We start from the raw sequence: 13,142 nt of genomic DNA on the forward strand, positions 1-13,142 counted from the left end.
TATATATATATACATAATCTTAAAGGAATATTTATTTATTTATTTATTTTTTACAGAGAGGAAGGGAGAGAGCTAGAGAGCTAGAAACATCGATGAGAGAGAAACATCGATCAGCTGCCTCCTGCACACCCCCTACTGGGGATGTGCCCGCAACCAAGGTACATGCCCTTGACCGGAATCGAACCTGGGACCTTTCAGTCCGCAGGCCGACGCTCTATCCACGGAGCCAAACTGGTTATGGCAGGAATATTTAATGTATATGTTTTGTAATTATTGGAATCAGAATGAGAATCTTACCAATTAGGGCAGAAGTGGGGAACATCCAGCCTGCAGGCCGTGTAAGGCCCACAAAATCATTTGGCCTGGCCCTGCCAAGGCATTAGGGGTGAGTTAATTAAATGTTTGACCAAATATAGCAGGCTAATTTTTAAGTTGCTAATTTTGTATGGCCCGCGAATGATGTTTTAAATATTCAATGGCCCTTGGCAGAAACAAGGTTCCCCACCCCTGAATGAGAAATGAATTTGGTCTTAGGATCAAGAACAGGTAAGAGAGGAAAAATGAAAGCAAAACTGCAAGTGGGGCTGGGTAAGGGCCAGCTGATATTTAAGCACTTCTACTTTAGTTTTTAGTTGTTGTGTGTTTTTGTTATTAAATCATGCTGCATACATTATCCATCTATACTCAATATCCTACAAATGCTTCTGTGTGACAGATATGGCTAAAAATAATCCCATATGTCTGCTCTATAGCCTATATATTCAGGCATTAATTGATTTATTAACTAATTTAGTTCTTTTGAGACATTCTCCTAAACTTATTTGTTATTTTGGGGGGGTAATTTTTTTTAATAAATATATTTTTATTGATTCTTTACAGCGAGGAAGGGAGAGGGATAGAGAGTTAGAAACATCGATGAGAGAAGAACATCGATCAGCTGCCTCCTGCACACCCCCCACTGGGGATATGCCCGCAACCAAGGTATATGCCCTTGACTGGAATCGAACCCAGGACCCTTCGGTCTGCAGGCCAACGCTCTATCCACTGAACCAAACTGGTCAGGGCTTGGGGGGTAATTTTAAAAAACTTAGATCCTATATGTTTGGATAAAAATACTATTTTTAATGCTGAACAAAAATACTTCCAAACATTATTTTAATTTTCATGTAGACACCAATGTTAATCATTGCTTTAAATGTTAGACATAGGGTAATAGAATGTTGGGGTGTGAGAGGTTTTAGAAGTTATAGAGTCAAATTTTAATTTTTTAAAAATCTTCAACTACTATTTAAAAATATATTTTTATTGATTTCAGAGAAGAAGGGAGAGGGAGAGAGAGAGAGATGGGAACATCAATGATGAGAGAATCATCGATTGGCCACCTCCTGCAAGTCCCCCACTGGGGATCGAGCCCGGCAACTCGGGCATGTGCCCTGACCAGGAATAAAACTGTGACCTCCCGGTTCATAGGTTGACACTCAACCACTGAGCCAGGCCTGCCAGGCTTCAACTACTATTTTAATGAAAAGCTAATCAAATCAGTATTATACTATAGCAGTGGTTCTCAACCTTCCTAATGCCGCGACCCTTTAATACAGTTGCTCATGTTATGGTGACCCCCAACCATAAAATTATTTTCGTTGCTACTTCATAACTGTAATTTTGCTACTGTTATGAATCGTAATGTAAATATCGAATATGCAGGATGTATTTTCATTGTTACAAATTGAACATAATTAAAGCATAGTGATTAATCACAAAAACAATATGTAATTATATATGTGTTTTCCGATGGTCTTAGGCGACCCCTGTGAAAGGGCCGTTCGACCCCCAAAGGGGTCACGACCCACAGGTTGAGAACCACTGTACTATAGGCTTCATGAGGGCAAAGATCAAAGTCTGTTTCATTCATAACTAATGTATAGCACATTGGATAGTGGCTTATAAACAACTGTTGAGTGAAAGAATGAAGCTGAATTAGAGTCCTGATATGTGGCTTGGGATTCAAAGATATACAGCATTATCCTTGTTCCTAGGAACCTCACTATCTCTGGGAGAAAAAGGAATACATAATTGACTTGGTACAGTATATGGGAAATTTAAGTGTGACAATTTAAACATGTGTGGTCTATGAAAGCACAGAATTGAGAGCAGCTTATTCTGTTTGGTGGGAATTGGAGGTGGAAGACGCTCAGGGAAAACTTCAGACAGGTGCCATTTCAGTTGGGCCTTGAGGACTAAAATGGAAGTTCATCAGGAAGATAAGATGGGGTGATCCAGGCAGAAAGAAGAGCATTTGCGAAGGTAGAGTTATAAAAAAAATATGTTTTATTTAGGTACAGTCAGAGTGAATTGAATAACGTGGAGGGTGGTAGCAACAGTCAGGAACTGAAGCCAGGGCTAGCAAGAAAGGGGCCACTTGCCCTCTTCATTCTCAGGCAGGCAGTCTCCTGCAAGGAGTTTGGATTAGAGTTGTAAGAGGATGACTAATGCAGGAATATCAATAAATAAACTGTTCATGTATTCACCAAATATTTCAAATATAGTGATTCTGATATGGCAGGTACACTGACTGGGGACTGGGCTTTTTAAGGTGCAGAATACAACAATCTGAGTTACAAATACTGGGGGTTAGAACACGGCATGGTGGAAAAAGAGGAGAGAAAATATAAAAGAGATATTTTGAGATAAAATGAACAATCAAGTGCAGTCACTGAAAATGTAGACAGATTTAAGGATGGATTTCAAGTTTATAGCCTGAGCAATTTGTTGGATCATGATCCATTAGCTGAAATATGAAACATGGAAGAAAGGTCAGGTAAAAGGGGAAAGCAGTAGGGGATAGATGAAGGAATAGAAGAATGAATGAACTTGATTTCAGTGTGGTTGTATTTTTATTCTAATGGAGTATGGGTTAGGAGATCAGAAAAAAGATCCAGACTATAACTTCAGATTTGTCACCATCCATGCCATTTCAAACTGGGAGCATTTATACAATAAAAAGAGAATTGAGCTAAAGTTAGAAATTTGGACACACCAATATTTGAAGGCCAGGTAGAGTTTCCAAATTAAGGAAAATAAAGGAAGAAAAAGAATGTGGATGAACAGTGCCATGAAAGGCAAGGGAGAAAAGATCTTCCAGAATGAGGGTGCTGGCAGACTTGCCAAGTGCAGGTGAGAATTCACTTATTTTGAATTTGAATTTGGGAGGACATTTGTTGGTTTTGACACTAGATGAGTAAACAAAATATGTTTCAAGTTGCTACTTTTCACAATGATACTTCTAAATATGTATATTCTTTCTTTATAAATATTTTTATCAACTTCATGCCACAAGGGAATGTAACTTTGGTCTCATGGATAGTATTCCAGACACAACAGTATGGTGGTTACCAGAGGGGAAAGAGGGTGGAGAGGATAAAGAGGGTAAAGGGAGTCAACTATATGGTGACAGAAAGGGACTACACTTTGGGTGGTGAGCACATGATAGAGTATACAGATGTCATATTTAAAGTTGTACACCTAAAAGTTAATGTAATAACCAATGCTATGTCAGTAAACTTAATTTTAAAAAGTATTCCAGATATATAATGACATCTCCTAATATCTACAGTGGACTAATACAACTCCAAATTATAGAATATACTTTGCCTTCTAAGGGAACGGCAATGTTAACAGCCATAACAGTACCATAAACTCACCCAAGTCACATAATTTCATTAGCAAATGGTCAAACACCTAGACTCCTGGCTCTTGATTAAGTTTTGTCTATTTTCCTACTCTGGTACTAAATACTACAAAGAACACACACACACACACACACACAGACACACACACACACGTACATTAGACCATTTTACTACACTTAAATGAATTTCCTGATTAAATTAAAATAATTTTTTTGCCCTGTAACTTTTAAATTTTTCATTTTACTAGTATAGTACTGAAGACAGACAGATGACTAGATCACTATCTTCTCTTAAAGAAAATATCATATGCAAGAAGACTGAACCTATGAAAGATGGACTGATTTCTAATGCCCACAGGCCCTATTTTTAACCTTGTAAGAAGAAAACCCTGCACTAGAATTCAGATGAGAACCTCTTTTGAGTCTCTCATAGGGCCCCGAAGCAAAGTAGTAGATGGTACCTTGACTTTTTCCAGGTGATCCTGAAGAGAGTCAATGAGGAGATCACCCACGGGCTGCCAGGATCCCTTGATCACCTCAGCTTGACGTAGTTTGAGGTCTAGCTCATCTGTGGCCTCCTGAAGTTCCTGGAGTCTTTCGAGGGCCTCATCGAGTTTTCTCTGCCAGTCAGCAGAGTGCAGGTTCAATTTTTCCCACTCAGTGTTGACCTCCTCAGCTTGCTTTCGTAGGAGGCGTGTGACATTCTGGGCTTTTTCTTCAGGAGGCAGCTCTAAATTGGTAATACGACAAGGTTTTAGGGCACATTCATTTTTTTTCTTTTACTACTGTTTAAAGTATTACATATGTCTCCTTTTTCCCTTATTGACACCCCCCCCAACCACTCCCCCCACCCAGGACAAGCCCCCACCGCCCCAGTGTCAGAGTCCATTGGTTATGCTAATATGCATGCATGCAAACAAGTCCTTTGGTTGATCTCTTATCCCCCCCCCCCCCCCACGCCTTCTCTCTGAGGTTGCAGGTCTGTTCAGTGTTTCTTTGTCTCTGGATCTACTATTATTTGTGTGTTGTTTTTTTAAACATTATTGGTAAGGTCATACTAGAAGAAAGGGAGTACAGCTTAACAAGAGGCCAACCTACACATTAATGGCTTTTTTGCACTTTTGCATAAATTCCGATCTAATCCAACACATCTCAAGTCTGTCATCCTGAGTGAATTTGTTCTACCTTTTATTAATCAGATAATCCAAGATTCATTTAAGCTATTGAGGAGAAAATGTTAGGATGCAAACCACAAACTCTAATTTACTTTCAGTCAAGCTCTTAAATTGTAAATTAACTTGGATCTTTGTAACAATAGAATTCCTCCTTACAGATAATCTCTTTTGTTTATTATTTTCTAAATGTTTCAATAGCTGACCACTAATCTCTTTTAATGCTTACTTATGAATGTGCAAACAGATTTATGCATGGTGGTTTAGAATTCCTTATTCTTTTTCAACATCTATGTGCAATTTGAATCAATTCTATTTAACCTAGAAAGTGTGAGAGCAATCCAAACCCTGGCAGCCAGAATGGATGGACTACTCAGTCACCACTGATCCTTCTATCAATATGTTATTACAGTTCCACATTCAATTACCTCTGGGCTCCTGGTAGAGTTTCTCTAGTCCTTCCAAAGGCTGCTCTGTCAGAAATATTCGTACAGTCTCAAGAGTACTCATAATTACAGGTTCTTTCGTTTTCAATTCCCTCTTGAAGGCCTGTGAAATGAAATAAAAAAATGCTTATTTGGCTTGTGACATTATTCTCAAAATTAATCCTGGGTGTTCAGAACTTGGTTATAAAATTCCCAGGTCAATTTCTATGTCTTTTATTTATAAACATATAGTTATAAAGTGAAAAAGGATATATGGATCTTTCTGTTAATCAGGAAACAACTGTGTTTGTAAACTTTTCTGGAGAGAATGGGAAAGCTTTCAAGATATGTTAATGCCCTTTCATTAAGATAAAAGTGATTTATTTATATAACCCGACTCCTAAACTTAAAATCTAGAGGTAAAATCACAAGATATATTTTGCAAAATCCTAACAGGGCTAACGAAAACTTGTACATATCCAAAAGAAAAGTTATCCAGAACATAATTGAAAGCCTTAAGAGCCATTTGGGCCCGGCAGGGGTGGCTTGGGGATTGAGCATTGACCCAGGAACCAAGTGGTCACAGCTTTGATTCCCAGTCAGGGCACATGCCTGAATTGTGAGCCCAATCCCCAGCTGGGGGCATGCAGGAGGCAGCCCATCAATGATTCTCCCTCATCATTGATGTTTTTATCTCTCTCTCCCTCTCCCTTCCTCTCTGAAATCAATAAAAATATATTAAAGAGCCATTTAGAAGAACTTAGGCTGTACTGAAGTACAGACAGTCCTCGGGTTACATATGTTGTTTCGTGGTTATGTCACCATCTCCTATATATATATATATATATTTCCGTCATTTCGACGTATGTACATATGTGCTTTATATTTTTTATTATTTATTTACCACAAGTAAAGGTCAGGAATTGTGATCTTTCTTTTAAATTTTTTTGTGGTTTCACTTCATTACTGCTGTGTATGTGCTCCATGTGAGTGCCGTAGGTGCTTATGTAGGTGGGTTCCGACTTACAGTGAAAATTGCATTACATTGCGCTGTAGGAACGGATCTCCAACATAACCCGAAGACCTACTGTATACAACCAGTCCAATTCATAATTGCCATTAATTTTGCCAAAATGTTAGACAATAAATAAAACAATATATTAACAGTACTAAGGAAAAAAACGCAATGCTTAAAAACATACCTATTGCATTATTCATTGTAACTTCTTTGAGACTGGTAGAAATGTATTGAGATATACTGGTGATAGGAATTATAGGAATAATTTTCTACAAATGGGTAGACTTAAAATAGGTTTCTTGAGGTCAGCTAGGCTAGTTATCAACTTTAATATTTAATGTGCAATCTTCCTTGTTACAGGGGTTAAAAGAAAAGCAAAATGCATAGTTTCTGCCTTCAAGAAATTTCAGGACCAAAAGAAGGGAGAAAGCTAACACACTAGAAAAAAAAGTGAAAACAATAAAATTCATATATAATTGAGTGCTAAGGGTTGTGAGATATCATGTAAGGTTAAGATAAACTAACAGATATTATGAAACCATCGAAGATAGTTATTGACCCAGATTCTACAATTTCAGATGTGATGTTAATGAAAATATAAAGTACCACATAAATGCTAATAGATCAGTGTAAAAACCATAGTAATTATAGTTGCCCTGATCTAGGGCTTAATTATTCCTTTAAAAAACTATCCTATTTTAGTAGTGATGCCTACTGAGTTTAAGCCCTTTTCTGTTACTAGGAGAAAAATTATCAGGTCCTTTAAACTTAAGATATATTATGTTATAGGAGTTCTCTAGAACTGTATTGTATGACACTTATAAATAAAATCTCAATGGTGTTCACCATTTAAAGGAATTCCGAGTCTGATACTTTGCAAAATGATACTTTACAATTCAGTAGAGGAGAGGCAAGATGTTTGAGCCAAAATAATGAAATTCTTTAAGTGAAATATTAGAATTCAGCTTGTGCATGGAGCTATAATTTCTGGATAGTGGGATATTCTTGCACTCTTGAAATCATATAGAATAGGTGGGTTATTTACTCTGCTTATAGATAAGTCTGATTCTCCCTCTAACATTTCATTTGAAATTGGTGTGTGTGTATACAGTTCTTGTATTCCTGTGTTTTCTCATCTATATAATTTTCCCAACTTCAAGAAAATTATTATTTTTCCCAGTCTCTCCATTTGGACTTGACAAGAGGCAACTAATACTGATATTACTAGTTACAAAATTTGTAATGGCTCCCTTTATTGAACTACTACATTTCAGCGGTTGTGCTAGAGACTAGAAATAGAAAGTTGAATATCAAAAAGCCCCCTTCCCATTTAAGAACTTATATAATAGAAGAGTCAAACCTTAAATTATTTCAATACAATGTGGAAAGTGCGATAGGCTTGCCTTATATGGGCAAGGACATTGGGAAAGGCTTCCTAGAGAAGATAGTATTCACAAAGAATTCTAAAGCATGAACATGAGCTAGCCAGGAAAGAGCAGGTCAGAGGAAGAGGAACAAAAGAAGACAAAAATGTAGGTATGAAGATAGAGGATATAATATAGTGTGGCATATACATTTATCTAAGTAGGCCAGTGTTCTAGAACACAAAGTATAAAGAGAGGACATGTCCAGAGATGAAGCAGGACACTGTCATCTTGCAACATATTAGAACTTTAAGTCAGAATTTGAAGCTCAACCTATGACCATATATACCTTGCTAAGAAACCTAGGTGTTGTGTCATAAGTAACTAGGAACATATGAAAGGATTTGAACAGGGGAGTGGCATGGGAATATGTGTGTTTTGGGTAAATTTCTCTGACACTAATACAGAGTATGTATTTGAGAAGGGCAGATATAAAATCAGAGAGACCAGTTAGAAGGCAATTGTAAGAATTCAGTAAAATATATGAAGATCTGACCCAGGGCAATGGTATCAGAAAAAAAAAAAAAAAAACAACGGACAGAGATAGAGCAGGGAAATATTTAGAGAGTAGAGGTGTGAGTGAGAATTTGGTGCCTAAATAGATACAGGAGATAAGAGAGAGGAAGGAGAAAGAATGACTCCCTAGGTTCTAGTTGAGTAGAAGAGTGAATGCTGAGTGCAATGAAACTAAATATGAGAAAATAAACTCTCCTGGATTTCTCAGTACACCAATAAAAAGTTCTAGCCTCCTGAGAAACTTCCCAGACCATGGGAATTAGATCTGTAGTAATTTGTCTAATTAATTTCTCTGGTCCAAGAGGGCCAAATGATCATAGCCCAGAGTAGGTGCCTAGGTTAAGCTTCAAGTTGTCAGAAAGACTGGAGTGGTTACCCCTCTAGAAATTTATATTAAAAAAAAAGTCCAGACCTTGGAGATAGTTCCAGGTTTCAAGACCTGAGAAACATGGGGCTAGCTGGCTCCTGGAGAAGTTGGAGTTAGGACTCAGGTCTATTATGTTTTCAAACTGCCTCCTCCTTTATAAGCAGAGAAAAAAATCATTTTTTTCTGGTCTCTCACCTATGGAGCACCCAGACACTAATTAAGAAAAAAATTTTGTTAGCTCTCATCATGTCTCCCTAAGTTTAAGACTTGGGCAGAGGTAGGAGAGTGGTGATGCTATTTACTGTTAAGTAATTAAGAGAAAACTGTCTCTGGTCCAGAACACCTCATATGTACATTCAGGATCAAATTAATAAAGATGAATAGTAAACACGCAACATTAATATGAGGGGGCATCTATATAGCATAAGGGGGTATGATATGCTCAGCTCAGAGAGGTAATATGCATTCAAAAAGGAAATAAATATGTCACATATTTAGGAAGAAGAAAGGAGATTTAAAAGCCAGTCTGTCACTAAGATAATATCCATTGAGTGTCTATGATTATGAATATAGGCTAGGATTAAAATGACATAAGTAGATAAACTTGCTCAGTTAGTGGAGTGGGCTGAAAAGAAAATTCTGGAGAATATAAAAACTTAATAGGTAGACAGAGGAATTGGATCCCATGAAAGGCCAAAAAGGAATGGATGAACAAAGTAATGAACAGTGTCCAATCATGACATGCAGAGATAAAGCAAAATCATCCCTGAAAATTGTACATGGGACTTGGTAAGTGCAATTTTAGTGGAGGGCAGTAGCCTCAGAAGTAGGTTTAGTTGAGGAGAGAGTGGGAGAAGAAGGAGCAGGTATTTTAAATAAAAACTATTTTTGCAATATCCTTTATTTTGAGAGTGCAAAGAAAAAGATAGGACAGGAAGAGGATCACAAGTAAAGGAAAGATATGTTCTTTTAAGGATAGAAATGGTTTGAACATAGACCAAAAGATGGGCGATAGGGATAGGATAACCAACCGTCCTGGTTTGCCAGGTACTGAGTTACTTTTTTTTTGCGTTTATAAAGAATATTGTTGAAAGTATTACATAGATCCTTTCCCCCCTCCCACCATTAACCTCTTCAAACCTGCTCCCATGCCTCGCCCCCCCCCAAGCCCTCACCACCCCATTGTATGTGTCCATGGGTTATGCATATACGCATGCAAAGTTCATTGGTTGATCTCTTCTCACCCACCCACCCTCCCCTGCGTTCCCTTTGAGGTTCCACAGTCTGTTCATGCTTCTGTGTCTCTGGTTCTATTTTTGTTCATCAGTTTATTTGGTTCATTAGATTCTACATGAGTGAGATTGTGTGATACTTATCTTTCTCTGACTGGCTCACTGAGGTGTATTTTGTAATGTGGGACTTTCATTGCTGAAACCAGGACAGTCTGGCAAACCAGGACAGTTGGTTACCATAGTGGAGAGATATGCTAATGACTTAGACAGGAGAAAGTGGAAATAATTGTTGGAGCAAGGTCTATAAAATCAGGAAATGGATCTTAAAGGTCCTGTCAAAATGGAAAAAAAAAACACCCAAGACACTGTTTGATGACACATTTCCATTATTCAAACCGAACAGCAAACAATTCCAGGATAAGGACCATTAGTCCATTGTGAGAGAACACTTGTTTGCCCCTCAAGTTGTTGCCAAGGGTTTAGTTCCACCACAGCTGCAGAGTTCATTTCTTAAACATGAATCACTGAGGATCAAAATGAGTCTAAGGAAAAGACAAAGGAAGTTCTGTCATTACAAAGACATGAGTATCATTATTTTCACATCACTGCCTGAAATTAAGAAAAGAAAGTGGATGAAAGAGGTTTAGTGACTAAAGGGTGTCCCAGAATTTATGCAAGAAGTAATTTTGATAGAAAACACAGGTTTATAATTAAAAATTGTAAATTTTTTATTGATTCATAAAGTATACAGTATAGGGCTATGTATGAAATAGCACATTGGGTAAATGGCCTCCACGGCTTTGCTGGCACATACGCACTCTTTTGTTGAAATTTTCCATGACCGTTTTGTATAAATGTGGCTGTATTTCGTTGATACAGCACTCAATTTCCTCCTTCAAGGCATGGGTGGTCGTGGGCTTGTTGGCATAAACCTTAGACTTCAAAAAAACCCCAAAGATGCCGAAACCGGTTTGGCTCAGTGGATAGAGCATCGGCCTGCGGACTGAAAGGTCCCGGGTTCGATTCCGGTCGAGGGCATGTGCCTGGGTTGCGGGCACCTCCCCAGTAGGAGGTGTGCAGGAGGCAGCTGATCGATGTTTCTCTCTCATCGATGTTTCTGGCTCTCTATCTCTCTCCCTTCCTCTCTGTAAAAAATCAATAAAATATATTAAAAAAACAAACAAACAAACAAAAAAAAAACCCCAAAGAAAAAAGTCCAACGGCATTAAATCGCATGATCTGGGCGGCCAATTCTGATCACCAAAACGGGAAATTACAGGACCAGGAAATGACTCATGCAGTAATTGAATTGTTTCTTGGGCTGTATGGCATGTGGCACCATCTTATTGAAACCACATGTTGTCCACATCCATATCTTGCAATTTAGGCACAAAAAACTGGATTATCATGTCGCGATAGCGAGCACCATTAACTATTATTGCCTGAGCAGCTGCATTTTCGAAGGAGAATGGTCCGATGATGCCTCCAGCCCCAAATCTGCACCAAACAGTGACACGTTGTGGATATTTTGCCTGATGTGCTATTCCATACATAACCCTATACTGTATACTTTATGAATCAATAGAAAATTTACAATTTTTAATTGTAAACCTGTGTTTTCTATCAAAATAACTTCTTGTGTGAATTTTGGGACACCCTTTATATATTCAGAATTTGGGAAAATTTAGATAAAATACAAAAACGGGTAAAAAACAGTCTCCCTCAAAGTGAGAAATGGTTGAAGAAAATGAGAGGATAAAGAAAATGGTAATGTTTCTTATTGTGTGGAAAAAATATAAACATGTAACTTTTAAATAAAGTTACATTGAAAGATAATCTTCCATTTATTCGTGTAACATATTTTGAGCACATACTATGTACCAAACACTGGGCATCAGTGGGCCATATAGCACGGAGTTTAAAAGAGATAGCCTTCTTTAGTAAAAACAATGGCAAAACAAAAAAACAACAACGGACAAGCAATCCATGAAAATTCTGCTTTACAGTAAAATAATGAAAAGTCAAATTTTCAATACCTAATCAGCTTACCATAAATTGCCTGTACTAACAGTTTATTGCACTTTAAAAGGGAGGAAATGGAGACATTTTAAAACACAAGCAAGAACTTTCAATGTTAAGAGCCTTGACTCTTTGATAATAAGTGTCTTGTCTTTCAACGAAAGTCTGTGGATTTGAATAGCATTTGAAAAAATTAATACTCATACACAATACTGATTTTATTTCACAGATTATGCTTAATGTTTTAAATCAAATAAGTTGGTTCAATTATTTGCAGATGTAAAAAGTTATCATATATAGAGCCCTTCTCCCATACACATACAAAATACATCCTTAGACTATTTAGATGTCAATATCCAAATGTTAAGATATTTACTTCCTGAATCTTTTGAACAGATAAAATTATTTCCTTTAGAACCCACCCTCTTCCCCATAACTTCCTTTCCCCCTTTCCAAGACAACCAGGGTCTGAAATAGTGATGTGGAAGAATTAAAAGCAACTACTAAAGATTTAGAGCATCTCTGTGAAATATTTTGCCTTAAAACTAAGAAAAGATTAGGCATATTAATTGATATTTTTCCTTCAACTCAAGCTTCACAAAATAAACTTATATAAATCATGTACTACAAAATTACACTAGCAGTATATCCCAAGGCAAGGTCAACCCATTTATTCTGAAGGTTAAATTATCTGATGGATAGTATTTATACATCAAAAATACTAACCTACTGGTTGACTTGACTGCAAGCTGATTAATTCATTCAAAATGTTTACTTTCTATCTGTTATGTATAAGGTAGAGAAGATATAGGGACATGATCTTTGTCCTTGGGGAGTCAATAGTTTGGTTGAGTGGGTATGTTTGTATAAAAGTATATTTATGTACTATGAATGTTTTACTAATGCAAAGTGAAGTACAGATAAGTTAGGATTTATCTAAGGCCATCAGTTCATTTGTCACTTTAGAATCCAAATTTTGAAATTCTTAAGCCGGGATGAAAGTGATAGCAAAAAACAAAAGTTCCCTGAATTATAATAATTTGGAACCACATAAGTGGAAAATCCTAATGACCATGAAGCAAATCAGAAACTTTAAAAACCTGAAAGTAATAGAGAAGACTCAAGTCATTGATTATTTGGGATTTTTCTACCCCTCCTCCTTGCAGAAAAAAATAGAGTGAATATTACCACAAATACCTAATAACAAATAGAAGTAGCTTAGAACCATGTGTAGAGGGGATAAAGGGTGAGTACTGATTTGCTTGATGTACGTCATAGAAG

At 37.1% G+C, this 13,142-nt stretch overlaps 1 protein-coding gene across 1 annotated transcript in view; it reads right to left on the reverse strand.

Moving 5' to 3' along the window:
- The window catches only part of DMD (dystrophin), a 2,279,750-nt gene that overhangs the window by 378,682 nt on the left and 1,887,926 nt on the right, over positions 1-13,142 (reverse strand). The window contains exons 58-59 of the mRNA XM_023751347.1: positions 5,289-5,409; positions 4,150-4,418 (exon numbers count right to left, since the gene is read on the reverse strand). Coding sequence (XP_023607115.1) covers positions 4,150-4,418; positions 5,289-5,409 — 390 coding nt within the window. The remainder of the gene's footprint in view (positions 1-4,149; positions 4,419-5,288; positions 5,410-13,142) is intronic.

The sequence above is a fragment of the Myotis lucifugus genome, unplaced genomic scaffold (genome assembly GCF_000147115.1).
Source record: "Myotis lucifugus unplaced genomic scaffold, Myoluc2.0 scaffold_20, whole genome shotgun sequence".
Lineage (NCBI taxonomy): Eukaryota > Metazoa > Chordata > Mammalia > Chiroptera > Vespertilionidae > Myotis > Myotis lucifugus.